At 34.7% G+C, this 14,374-nt stretch overlaps 1 protein-coding gene across 16 annotated transcripts in view; it reads left to right on the forward strand.

Moving 5' to 3' along the window:
* Positions 1-13,809, forward strand: part of LOC128159647 (plasma membrane calcium-transporting ATPase 2-like) — a 67,164-nt gene extending 53,355 nt beyond the window's left edge. For 13 of the 16 annotated variants that reach the window (XM_052822801.1, XM_052822812.1, XM_052822815.1 and 10 more), the window contains 8 exons: positions 214-393; positions 1,081-1,275; positions 1,821-2,012; positions 2,496-2,709; positions 3,415-3,626; positions 4,224-4,331; positions 4,854-5,027; positions 11,132-13,809. In XM_052822801.1, coding sequence (XP_052678761.1) covers positions 214-393; positions 1,081-1,275; positions 1,821-2,012; positions 2,496-2,709; positions 3,415-3,626; positions 4,224-4,331; positions 4,854-5,027; positions 11,132-11,359 — 1,503 coding nt within the window. In that variant the 3' untranslated portion in view covers positions 11,360-13,809. Of the gene's footprint in view, positions 1-213; positions 394-1,080; positions 1,276-1,820; positions 2,013-2,495; positions 2,710-3,414; positions 3,627-4,223; positions 4,332-4,853; positions 5,028-7,810; positions 10,310-11,131 lie in introns of those variants that run through there. The other 3 variants (XM_052822803.1, XM_052822817.1, XM_052822814.1) reach the window with 3 other exon arrangements.
* Positions 13,810-14,374: the final 565 nt, after the last annotated feature.

Here is a 14,374-nt window from a genome sequence, read left to right on the forward strand (position 1 = left end):
TGAAACCTAATGTTCTGTTTACTTAAAACAATACTATCAGTTGTTTGTTGTCACTTTCTATGTATTGTAAGTTTATGAAGATGATGCCTATAGATCATAGAAATCAGAGATCAGGAAATCACAAAGCTTAATGTTTAGAACTTGGGGATAAACTCGCTCAAATTTCCCTAACCAGGTCAAAGGGTGATGGTATACCTTTGCTTTTATATGCAGGTTCCAGCTAGCATTAAACAGTGCCAGAGTGCAGGAATCACGGTCCGAATGGTCACTGGAGACAACGTCAACACTGCACGGTCGATTGCCGCCAAGTGTGGCATCCTGACCCCCAACAAAAGCTTCCTGGTACTGGATGGAAAGGAATTCAATAAACGCATCCGAGACGAGAATGGAGAGGTACTGTTACCGCGAGCCTTTAATCCTTGTCATCACTCTGTGCAGTCTATATGCAAGAGTTAAGGCAGATAAATGGGAGTCAGGAATATGATATTAAACACAATGAATTAATGGCATGGTGGATTTTGTATTTCATTTCCTCAGTTTTGGGGATACTTCAGTAATTCAAGCCACTGTTGGGAAATTATCTTGTAAAGGAATCTCTTCATAAATATATAGGAAGCTTATGAAATTCAGAACCTGCTTGTTTGCAGAAAAATTACTGAGTAGAATTGTTTCCTTTATGATTTTTTACCAAATTGATAAAAACATTTGCATTTCACCCAGTCTCATTTGAACTTCAAGAAATGACATTATCTTTATTGTAAAATGAAAATTTTATAACTTAGTGGTTTTTATGGCTTTTAAAATGTACTTGGTACATTAGGAAAAACTTTCATGTGTGTTGCATTGTATTACCGTTTTTAAGTACATTAATTTTGTAACTGTGAAATCTTTGAATTTACTAGAAAAATGAATTTTTATTAATGAATATTAATCCTTCAGTACATACTTAAATGACATCTAATAAAATCTTTCCGAAAACCACTTGAAACATTATCATAAATAAGTGGCCCACTTGTGTAATATTAACCCATAATGTGCAAATAATGAGAAAGTTGATGATGATGGTGAATTTATTTGTAGGTCAGTCAGGAACTTTTGGACAAGATTTGGCCTGACCTTCGAGTGTTGGCCAGATCCTCCCCCCAGGACAAGTACACACTGGTCAAGGGCATCATAGACAGCAAGTGTTCCACCAGCCGGGAGGTGGTGGCAGTCACAGGGGACGGAACCAATGACGGCCCCGCCCTCAAGAAGGCTGATGTTGGCTTTGCCATGGTAAGTAAAACATATGTATCCCCTTTACCAAAGGGAAAAGATACTATTAGATTTGTTTTTATAACCTGTGCAAACAAAGTTTGGATGGTATATTAGAATCATCATGTCTTTGTATAGACGTGATTTTGTCTGATGCAGTTCCAAGAAATTAAAGCAAGAATTTTTCTGAAAAATTTTATGCTCTTTTATTTATTTTACAAAGAAGGAACCTGCAATGAAAATTGAAATAAAATTTTTTTTATAGCTATATGGACATGGTTAAATAAAATAAAGATTTTTTTTTAGACTAATTCAGAACTATAGGGGGTGATATTATGGAATCACCATATTCATTAATATATCATTCTGTCTGTCATCCATTTCTTCATCTATCAGTCCATCAAATGTTGATTTCTGGTCCATTTCTTTTACATGAGGAAATATTATTGACATACTTGATTCATTGCTCAGAGATACCCTGTAAACTGGGGGCTCCTATATTTATTTGTTGACTTGATCGTTTCTCTCTTGATCAGAATTTAGAGAGTGTTTCTTTTCGTTATCAGGGTATCTCAGGAACAGATGTAGCCAAGGAAGCCTCGGATATTATCCTTACGGATGACAATTTTACCAGCATCGTCAAAGCTGTCATGTGGGGCAGAAATGTGTACGACAGCATCGCCAAGTTCTTACAGTTCCAGCTGACCGTCAACTGTGTGGCTGTAATGGTTGCTTTCTTTGGAGCCTGTATCATAAATGTGAGTTGGTACACTATTCCTCCCTGATAAGGGAAAGAACTCTCATTCATAAATTGCTATGCCTTTACAAAAAGTTGATTAAACATAGATATGTTGTGTGTTTTAATTCTCAATTGAAAACTGAATTTCTTCTGGAAAGCTATGATCACAAAAGCAAAGTTCTATAGAGATTTTATTGGTTGGTTGCACCTAAAGTTGCATAAACTTTGAATATATACAGGTACTGTAGAATCCTAATTAACAGTGAAGAATTAATTTCTGTGTAAAATCGCAAGAAGCAATCCTCTCGAATTTTAAAGTCTCGCTTTTATTTTTCAGACAGCTTTAAACTATAGGAAATTTTAACAAAAAATTGGTGATTGCAATTTTATATTCTCGCAATTTGATACAGAACAGTGGAATCGCAGAATTATCGTGTTAAATAAGGAATAAACAGTTTTGACTGTACAACTTGTTGTCATGATGCTTTGACCTATTTTACAGGACAGTCCCCTAAAGGCCATTCAGATGCTGTGGGTCAACCTGATCATGGACACGCTGGCCTCCCTGGCCCTGGCCACAGAGCTGCCCAGCATGGAACTCCTAAAGAGAAAACCGTACGGCAGGACCAAGGCCCTCATCTCCCGAACCATGACAAAAAACATTATGGGACATTCTCTCTATCAGCTTATTGTTGTTTTTGTTCTCTTATTTGAAGGTTAGTATTATGAGATATATCGGCTATTGTTTGTTTTTTTCTATTAAAGTGTTCATTGGACTGTTATGCAGAAATTTCTACCACCACAGCTTAATTACAGAGAATGCCTTAGCTAAACAAAGGAATGCATGATATCATGTGATATGATATTGATATCATGTGATATGATATCATGTGATATCATGTTTACCACAGTAAAAATAGTATGGTCAGGGATATCAAAAAATGTCAAACTTTTTGAGTTTTATGAGAACTAGTGAATAATTAGAAGTTAGCTTTTTGCAGTTATACACTGAAATCAATCTATAATTAGACTTTTGACTTGATATATCTTAGTCATTGTATTTTGCGGCTCAGTGGCAAATTGAATTTTTTGTTTACTTCCTCAGTATCAAGTCCATATTTGGATCCTATTAGTTTCATGCCATCATTTTTTTTTGCTGAAAATTGTGATTGATTTGGCTATAAAAAATTCAAAGGGGTGGTGATGATACGTGGCATTAAAGTACCTATATTTTTGTATGTACATTGTTTTCAGAAAAAACCTTGAATTAAATTTTTAAATAAAATGTCTTTTGTTCCACATGTACATGTTGGATTTGGAGCACAGTACATATAGGAGGAAAATAGATTTTTGTTTGAAAATTTTAATTTCAGATTGTAATTTCAAAAAAGATAGATAATAGTTGTGTTTATCTCTTTCAGGAAATAATTTGTTTGAAATAGACGATGGAAAATATCAGAAAATTCATGCCCCTCCCACACAGCACTTCACCATCATCTTTAACTCTTTTGTTATGATGACTTTATTTAATGAAGTCAATGCTCGAAAAATCCATGGGCAGCGAAACATATTGGAGGGATTAAAGAGAAATCCAGTGTTTTTAGGAATTTGGATTGGTACATTTGTAGCACAGGTGAGGTCAGGTGTATATTATTTGCATGTTTAAAATGAAGAATAAACTTGATTCAGATGAGAGTTATGGTAAAGTCTTTTGTATGATGATAAATTTGTTATTTTTAATGAGAAAAGTGCATTTTTTTTTTTTATGAGACTCAATGGTATTTCAGTTATCTGTAAAGAAAATGAATAATGAATTTGGTCAGCAGTATATAGATAATTAAATGACAAGAAATTCTCAATACATATACATAATCAAACAGTTTGTGATTTTTGATACTCAGTACTTGTTGAGTATCATATTTTGTGCATTGTTGGCAAATTTTTATTCATTATTTAGACAAAACTTTACATTTACTGAAAAATCCTAATATTCAGGGTAGAAAGTATAAGTGAATGGTGATATTTTTTAACTTCTTGAAATTGTGCTGTAAGGGTGAGATGTTTTTTCATTTTATTTTGGATTAATATGTAAATAATATAATACAGGCAAAAATGTCCATGCTGTGGATGCATTGCATTGTGTGAAATTGAAAACTTCAGTGTGAAATTACGTTTGTAATATATTAAAGTAAAGAATAAGAATATATGATGAGTGCCTTGTCTGTTTCAGATAATCCTAGTACAGTTTGGTGGGACAGTGTTTTCTACTAAGGCTCTGACACTGGACCAGTGGTTCTGGTGTGTGTTTCTGGGAGTTAGCACTTTATTATGGGGACAGGTAAGTCTAACTCATAATTTGACCTTGATGTAGGGAGAGGGCTAAAATAGGCTGTGCCTGCTGCCTAATCCCATTCAATACATCATATTGAATAAAATATTGTTTAAATTTAAAAAAAAATAACTCGCAAAGTGAGAGAGTTTTTTGTTTTAGTGCACTCTGGGAAATATTGATTTCCACTCTCTCAGTACGAAAGATGAAATTTTTAGAGACAATTGGTTAATGTTTAATATAGTTGAATTATGTTCTCCTGTCATTCCTGAGCCTTTTGGTCAGCATTTGGTCATTGGCATCAGTCATTATTTAGAAAGTTTCATAAAACATCTGAATATTTTGTATGCTTTGACTTTTTGCTTGATTTAAACATGATTAAAATATAATTGCCTATGATTAAGACATAACGTGTACCCTTAATAAATGACTGTGTAATTTTCATTTAAGCTAATCTTTCAGCGTCTTTTTTAAGTCAAAAAATAGGAAAAAATCTGAAAAACTCCTACCTTAATTTTTTTATCCCACCAGATTATCACCACTATTCCAACATCTGTCTTGCCTAAGAGGATCTGCTCTTGGGGCGGCAAGAAGCAACAGGAAGTGGAAGAAGACCAAGAGGAAGAAGCTGAGGAAGTGGACGGAGTTCCAGGGCGACGCGGCCAGATCTTGTGGATCAGAGGCCTGGCACGTCTCCAGACTCAGGTAAGGGCATGCCCAGGCTGCTGTCATGTTCGTCAACTGTTGTTTACTTACATATATATACATATATTTACTCCGTTGTTGTGCGACTGACTACCTAGAGACATAACTGACCAGTCCACGGTACTAATCGTAGGAGTTTAGTTATTTTTTTTACTTTGATGAATGATGAGCCATTATTGCCGGGTTCTGAGGATTTTTTTTTTTGTGAGTGTGTGAATTTTTTAAGAGAAATCCTGAGATCCTGCTCAAAATTGAATTTCTTCCACATATCTTGCTTTTAAAATAATCATTATTGTTCAATGTTATACATGTACCAAAAAGCACATGTAGAAATGAAAAAATTGTTATGGAAAAATGGTTGGAAGAAATCGATTTTGGGAGTGCATTGAAAGCATATTTGATGAATAGATAGACAATATCACTGCAGTACTTCAGTTTTTTATTAACAAAAGCTGTTTTAGCATTTAGTTAGGGAAGCTAGTTTTTATGTTCTGCATGGCAACATGTCAGTATAGAAATAGGCAAATGGAATATGAAAGTGCTTAACAGTACATAAATGACATCTTGTTTTGAATCAAGACATGTTGCTCAGAACAATTCAGTGATTAATTTTGCCATGATTGTATTGGTAGGTCTTTAGTTCCATGTAGACTAATGTGTTCAGTTACCACTTACGCCTCCATCCTCATTCCCTTCCCATTCATCATTTGCTTTGGTCCCAATCACAAATGTCATCAGAAGGTTAACTTTTTGTTTTGGTTTGGACTTGAGGTACACAGTGAGAACAAAAACAGCGATTTGGTTTGATGTTGTACAAGTCCCCTCCTTGTGTTCCTCAACTTTTTATTTTGTCTGTCCTTTTGGCCCAGCTGTTTGGTTTTCATTGCGTTTTCTTTTTTTTTTTTGGTGTCATGTTTTTAACAGTTCCAGCATGCCCGACCACTGCTGCCGTCTCAACTTTACAAGGAACAAATTTTCTCATTGCCTTCCAAAAGTTTTATCCTGGATGGCAGTAGTCCTCCATCGAGTGAGATTACCCCAGCAGCAGCGGCAGCCCATTCAGTTGGTCTCATGTAGTCAATAGAGAAATGTCTAGTGGATGTGCTCCCGTCACTGTTGTGGCTTTCCATTCTATAACAATTTTTTACATTTTTTTTTTTTTTGGAAAGACCATGGCAAAATTGTTTTGCAGATTAAATGTTAAAATCTCTTTTCATTGGCAGTTACGAGTAGTTCGGGCATTTAAAAGCACGTTGGAGGATCTGGAGGAAAAACGTAGTGTCAACAGTTTTCACAGCTTTCATAGCTTACGAAGCTCTCGCTCTCATCAGGGCCCAAGGCCCATGAGCGAGTCGGTCACCATAGCAAACCATCATGAACGAATTTGTCGCCGATTAACCACGGCATTTGAGAGACCATTTCCCAAAATGCCCGTGTCCCCACCCGACCCTGGATTTAGACTTAAAAGCCAGTCCTATGAAAATGTTCCTCTTGTCTCTAAACAGCCGTCCCCTTTGATGGCCCCAGTGAACCCCGGGCACCGGGATTCCTCCCCCAAGACTCTGAGTCAAGCTGATATCAATAGTATTACAGAGACTTCTATATGAAGACTGGCCTGTTGACAGAAACCGAACGATTTCAAATGTGTAGACATTTTTTGTAACTGTCTCTGTGGACCTGCTAAAGTATACCTTGAACCGAGACTTGCATGTTTCTCTCTGACTGTATACATTTTTTATGGCAATATAGGTAGAAAAATTGCTTTTGAAGAGGAGAATTTTTTTGATAATGTAAATGTGTTATTCAGATGAGACATATTAAGATGTGCTTCCCTGAATATTTAGTAGGTGGTGTATATCCCCATTGTCCTGTAATGTCTTATTGCTAGAATTGTTGTGTCATAATGAAGAATGAATTGAATGAGGCCTAGCCATGTTTTTTTCTAGTCATTGGAATTGATCTTCAAAGTCTTGTTAATGAGAGGAATGAACATACATATCAGTGTAAACCTAGGGAGATATTCTTTGAGAAGTTCCGTCGTTATATATATATATATAAATCAAAGGTATTTACGTCTCCTAAATGTTAGATTTTTTGCATTACCTCCTTCTATCTTTGGTCTGATTGATGAATGGTTTATACTGAGGGCACTGTTTCCCCCCCCCCCTTTTGATTAGGTCTAGAGTCTAAGCACAATAACTAAATTTCAGGTATGCTCCAGGTATATATATGAGCACTGTTGTTACAAACTGCCAATGTCTTGCTATGTAGCTTTAGTCCTTACACGAGAAAGAGTCTTAGAAATCTTAAGTTTGTTATTAACACAACAGCATGTTTCCACAATGAGATTTGTTATTTTGATTTAACTAATATTAGTAAAATGAACACAATGCAAAATTGTCAACAGAGTCAGTGTGGTATCTTGCTGAGTCAGTGATATCTGCCTGAGTCATTGATATCTTTCTGAGTCAGAGTAATTTATGATTAAGCCAGAGTGATATTTGACTGAGTCAGTGTTATCTGAGTCAATGATATCTGACTAAGATGCTGATATCTGACTGAGCCAGTGTTATCCGAGTCAATGATATCTGACTAAGATGCTGATATCTGACTGAGCCAGTGTTATCCGAGTCAATGATATCTGACTAAGATGCTGGTATCTGACTGAATCAGAATGAGATATAACTGACCCTCTTGTTGAGACATGCTGCCCTGTGTGTAGTTTATCTCCTGACTTTTTGTTTAACCCTTCCTGATTTTTTGTGTTCAATTTCTTTTTACAGATTCGTGTTATTAATGCTTTCCGTATGGGCATAGATGCACGATATGACAGTTCTAGTATTTCATCAATGCACAGTTACCATTCACTACAAAATCAAAAGCTTAGAAAACCTGCGACCACCGCATCAAGCCCGCTTGTGAAGTCAGCGGAGGAGGGAGGGGCATCTGAAACCGTGTTCTAAACAATGCCATTACTCATGGGCAAAAGCTTTCAGGCATCGATTGTTCTCCATTAAAGAACTAAGACAATTAACATGTTGAAACTCATTTATGACTTTAATTTGGTGATGTTAAAAGAAAACTGTGAACTTAAAAGAACAAGAATGATATCTTGTGAATATTAAGTTATTTAAAGAGAAAAAGATATTTTCAGCCTGAAACATTGATATGTGATAGGAAGATTATACGTGTATTTTCATATGTATGTGCACAAGTAATTTTAATGGCACTATAAGCAGCAATGATCCATTGTTTGGACTGAGGGGACTTGTGGGGTTTGTTATACGTATACCCTGGTCCCTGTGCAGTGATACTAGTAGATATGCATGTTTAACCCCCAGCAAAGAGTGTGTGTTGAATGCTGTAATGTCAGTAGCTTGTGGTTGAATGTCATGAATAGCTCTGCTTCCGTTCCGTGATGTGTATATAGTTTCTATCTTACTCAGTTCATCACTGAACAAAGCATACTACTTATTATTATTTATATTGATTGATATGTGTTAGATAGACAAAAAGTCTCCTGAAGAATGATTTGCCTTTCCTTCCCAATCATTGGTATATTTATTATTTCCATTGGTTCCACTAAGCATTCCAATCAGTTGATTTACCCCTACACCTCCCTCTAATGTTCAATCCTTCAAGTGTACAAAAGTGCACATTTATACATCTCAGGTGAGAAATAAGAGTGATTAAACTTGCTTTTACAAAGGATAATTATACCCCAGTTATTAAACAGTGTCTTTTCCTGTAGGAGTCCCTCAGCCCCATAAGTGCTGATTATCATATATTGTATGTACATGTATATACTTTATTGGGGATCACTCAGTGCTAAAGGGCCTTCTGCTCTTAGTTTCACATTGGACCATTTCTAATCCTAGCTGTTTCATGATCATACATAAATTTCTTTGAAATTGTTGATCAAATTTAAATTGTATCAGGTATCAGACAAGGAGAAGGACTTTTCCTTTTATTGTTAATGGATGCTGTTTATGTTATAGAAAATAGCAAAAATGTTCATATCTACAATTAAAAATGACAAGAATAGTTTTTGGGGAAGATGTCATAGTCTCCAAAATGTAACTGCTTTGGGGTGTTGAGAATTAGAGCAGTGAAATACTATAAGTGATGCTCTTGTATTTGTTGTGGGACCATTAGAATGTTTCATTCCATGCTGAATTATGTGATAGAAATCTGCATAAAGGCATAAATTGGTGTTATTTTGTTGAAGCATGACTGAAACAGACATTGTGATTGTAAACAAGTTCTAGACAGTAGCATGTTTTTCCATATATTTAGGGTTCTATTAGAAATTGTATAATTAACAAAAATCTGTGTGTGATGTGTTTTCTGCCAACAAGACAGTTTAACACCTGGTTTATACAATGTACATTTGATGTGAATATTATGTATGTGTGGTAGTTTTGTTTTTTTTGTTTTGTTATTTAATACTGATCACCAAATCTCTGAGGAAAAGTCATTTCCTTAAAACTTCACAGGCCATTTTTGGGGGGAAGATTTCTATCATCTATTTACAGTATTTTATATACTCTAGTATAAAATTTCATCATATTGAACTAAAACAGCAATGCATAAAAGCTTAATTATTTCATTAGCATAATGTTTAAATTGAAAAGCTTAATTAATGTAGAGAGATGTACATTAATTTGCCTATAAGAAAGATGACCTAGTATCAAAACTGGATGGAGTTATTTGTCAAGAATTTGAAACATGATGAAATGACACCCTTCTTTAAATTAACAATAGAATGTACATGGTGAATAGAACGAGATCATTTTTTTTATTTACATGTACTTGTTATAGCCTAAATGTAGATGTGACCAGACATTATTTTTATATCAATATTAACATCCTAAGATAGTCACTCTGAAGGTTTAGTGTCCAGAATTTAGTTTGAATGAAGAGTTTAATGATAAGATTTAGAAGTACATATGTGGGACTGTTGAGCGTTATAGTAACTGTTCACTGTTTGATTTTTTTTTTTGATATTCATACGAGAAAAAAAATGAGTGTGCGAGAGATCTGTTCGATTTGGACTCATATTTACAGACATTAGAAGTACATGTAATAGTAAATTAATGACCATGAAATATCTGTATGTAAACTGTGTTTGTTTGTAAAACAACAACCACATGTATTGTATCTATCTCTGTGTATTCCTTGCTTTTTGTTAAATAGCTTTGTATACATTCCTTAACATAGTTTATTTAAAAACAATTGTTTATGGGTTTTATTACAATAGGAAATAAAAATTGATTACCTGTCATTGAGTTGTGTACATGTTTATTATACTTATGCAGCTGCTGTGGTCATCTTTTTACAAGGTGTGCGTTTACCTGTTTACAAGGTGTGCGTTTACCTTTTCACAAGGTTTACATATCTCTCCAAACAAGAACTATCAAATTTTTTCATGAAAAAAAAATTTCCTAAAAATCTGTAAGTACATTTGTTACTTTGTTTCTCATTCTTTTCACTCCCCGAATCACGACTGCACGATTTCGTCATATAGATTTATTTACTGAATTCTTAGATAAAACAAACGCACTCTTCTCCAGTTTCTGACAACTTGATGGGTGCATTCTTTGCCCAGAACTCTTGAGAAAATGATTGCTTGTCGGACACACACGCTTGAATGTTTTCTTGGATTTTTTTTAAATTCGGGAATGTGATAGAGCTTGTGCATTTGACCGGAAGTGACGTATTAGATGCATCGCTGTCTTGATTGCCACTACGAGCATGGCCACACTGCAGTTTCCGGCCTGAAGCATGTTTATATTGTTCATTTTGCATGTGTTTTGCGATGCATGATCCATTGATTTTTTTATTGTTTTACCTAACCAAAACATTGACTTATAAATATACCATATTTTGTTCCATTTTTATTTACAGAACTAGGTATTTATGAAATTGATATTGACACCATTTTTCAGAATTGATTTAATATATCCATTGACCGGTATTTATAATTTTCTTTTAGATAAAAAATGTTAATCAATTACCGTACATGAATGAATTTCCAAATTCTGGAATTTTCGTGTGTTCGGTTGGAACTCTTTCATCTATGCACAATCTATTCTCCATTACAGATCCGTGTTGTCAACGCTTTCCAAATGGACTTTGACACTTCCCAGTTAGACAGCTACGATAAAAGGAGTCGGCCCTCAGTAATTAGTCTTCAATCTTTACAATCAGCCCAGCAAAGGTCGGCCGTCGCCAAAAAACCCAATCTGGCGAGCTCGCCGGAAATAGATGAAGGCAACAGTCGCGGCCCCTGGTTTGGAAGACAAGACAGTATTCCATACGCAGACGAATAAGATCAATGAAAATAGTTTTGAATATAGGTTTTATTTTAATTACACTCGGAATATTCCATGGACTCGTTATTTATCCCTTGGTTTTATTTTTTACTTCGTGTTCCTTTACTCGCTAATGGTTAACTGCCCGTTTAATATGTTTGGTTTTAGACGTAAAGGTTTATCAAAGTGTTTGCCCCATCCCTTGTAATGGCAGGTCATCGATAAAACGGATGCTGATTGTCATGCATGAATGTTTGGCTTCCAGAATAAATGATTAGGTAGATCACCCGGAATTGCTTGATTGAAAGACAGGAAAGGTTTACCAGAATCCAAAAAAAAAAATATTTACATATCTTAACCGCCAGTAGAGGCCATCTCACTACAATGTAGTTTTACATTTAAAATTGCATGTCGATTGGATAAATGTGTGCATCCTTTGATATAAACCTGATTAACCTGGACACTTTAAAAGTAAACTTGTATGACTGTAGGAATAGCCGGTATATTTAAAAAAGTACATTAAAAAAGTTATTGGGATTTTTAAAAATTAAGGGCTTAAAATATCCACTGAGGGGGGACTGTCTAGCTCTTTCTAGTATTAGCTAACACGGCAGCTATGATTTGTGTTAATATTTATTATAGTCATTATAGAAGAAAAAATATGCAACTAGTAAAGAAATAAATATAAGCTAATAAATTAAGTAAAGACTTGTAAAACGAGACGTCATCATAAACTTCACTAGTTTCGGTAATGTTTGCATTATCTCCCCTTTCTTGTAGACTTCTTAAAAGTCCGGAGCTTTCAGGAAAGATGTTCCAGCGAACAACCGGATGAGGAAGTGACGTCATTATTGGAACAATTTAAAATTTTCTGCTTTACGTAGCTCAACCTTTTTTCGTCAACCCTGATGCGCACTGACTGAAGGACATCACAATTTGCGCGCCATTATACTAATATATGTATCCACGAGACTCTTGTAGCATAGTAACCTGGCATGTCGATATTAAGGCATGGCTCATCACTAACCTAGAGTAAACTGATTGGTGTTGAAAAATTACTATTATTCCTTAGAGGTGGAATGTATTAAAGTGTTACGGGAGATATCACCTATTATACAAGTATGCATGCGACATGTATTTTGCAGTGAATTGTCTAGTTATTATTCTATTGTCTTCATTAATTGTAAAATGTGACATTGCGTCATTTTTATTTTTGGACACAAACTATTTAACGTAACTTTGTTGTTTCATGCATATTGCATACACCAAGAAATGCTGTTCATGTTGTCAAGATACGAGATGATGTATACATTATTCCTATTGTAATTCATCAACTGATATTATAGATCATCATTGAATGAGGTGCACTGTGGAAAATCTTTACGTACGATCAGACTGGTTGCGTCAGCAAATGTTCACAATTTTTTTATCTTCCTCTCTCCCTCTCTCTAGCACCGTTTCACTGTTGTAACCAAATATGCAGAAAAATACTTTGCACAGTTTTCAAATATTAGCACTTTCAAGCCACAAATCAGCAAAGATTTATTAAGAATATGAGATATTTCAATTATCTAAGATTTGAAGATTGAATTGAAACCTGTTGATTTTTAACTTCACATAATACTTGTTTCAGATGCACTGACTTTTAACTAAGATGTAATGTATGTAGCAGAATGGCTATATATATTTGTTGATTTGGAATGTTAAGGATATTCACCATTCTTGTTGAGTTTTTGTTCGTCTTGTACATACACACATATATTTAATACCCTCTTCCAGCCATTTTGATTTTGTGAGTAGAGGAAGCATGTTGCTAACTTGTTGCACTATTTAATATTGAAGACGAGGCTGGCGCGCAAGGTCTGCTATAATTGACTGGATGCTGCAAATGTCTTACATTATTACTATTGAAATAATCTATCCAACCGTTCCACTCAGTTCTATACACCGTTATTATGAGATACATATCTCACTGAGCTAGAAATATCTTGCTATTGAACTCTGCCATGGCGCACAGATATAATTTAGATGGAGAATTAACAAAAATCTCGATTCTCTTTGCAGGGAGTATAGCTGTTAATTAGTTAATACACATACTTGGCCTTGAACACAAAATATATTTAGACATCAGTCTCGGAATACGATGTGGTTTTTGTTATAGTTGTGTAGGTATCCCCATGCAGGAGAATCCTGTTACTATATTTAGAGTGGCTTCTGTCTTACTTCGTTCGAACAGAGGATTTTATGAATAAAGATTACCCCCTTCCCCCCCAAAAAAAACTGCTTGTGATTCTGTTTGTATGAGTTGAATGCGATTTGAAGAAAACTTATATTATATATAAAGGTTTTGTACAAGGTTTTGTGATATAAGAAAACAAGGTTTATATAATTTATTGTGTTTTTAATCCAAAGTGTGTTGTATTAGAAACATGTTGAAATAAAGAAATAACCTTTTTACAAAACTGGAATCGTGTCCTCTTGTTAATTCCTACGCAATCAGACACATACATGTAAGCAATCTGGATAACTCGCACATGAATGCAAGACTGTTGAATTTTTTGACTACTGTGATAAATTATCATGTGTTAGAATATCATCGAAAGAATATTATTCTTTTTTGTATTCATCTCGGACACAATCGGTAAATTCTAACAAAATATGGAACAACGCACTAATCCATTTATGTAAATGTATATTTGCAAAAAAAAAATATAATCAAATCAAATCAAACGCACTAATATATGTTGTCTTGTTGCTAACGCTGAGGGTAATAGAACGGATTATCAACTGTGTCTAAACCAATCAGATTTCAGTATTTAACATGAAAGTATAATAAGGTCCTTTAATTGTTACCTTTTTAGTATAAAATTTACGTCATGGTGTTTAGTGCATATTTTTCCTTGTATTGGGTCATTTATCCACACACCTCACCAATTATCTTGCTTATTAACAAGAACTTTTTTTCAGATTTGATAGCACATCAAGTGTCAACGAAGGACTTAAAATTATGTTTGATAGATGTAGTTGGCTCCG

This window comes from Crassostrea angulata, chromosome 8, assembly GCF_025612915.1.
Source record: "Crassostrea angulata isolate pt1a10 chromosome 8, ASM2561291v2, whole genome shotgun sequence".
Classification (NCBI taxonomy): domain Eukaryota; kingdom Metazoa; phylum Mollusca; class Bivalvia; order Ostreida; family Ostreidae; genus Magallana; species Magallana angulata.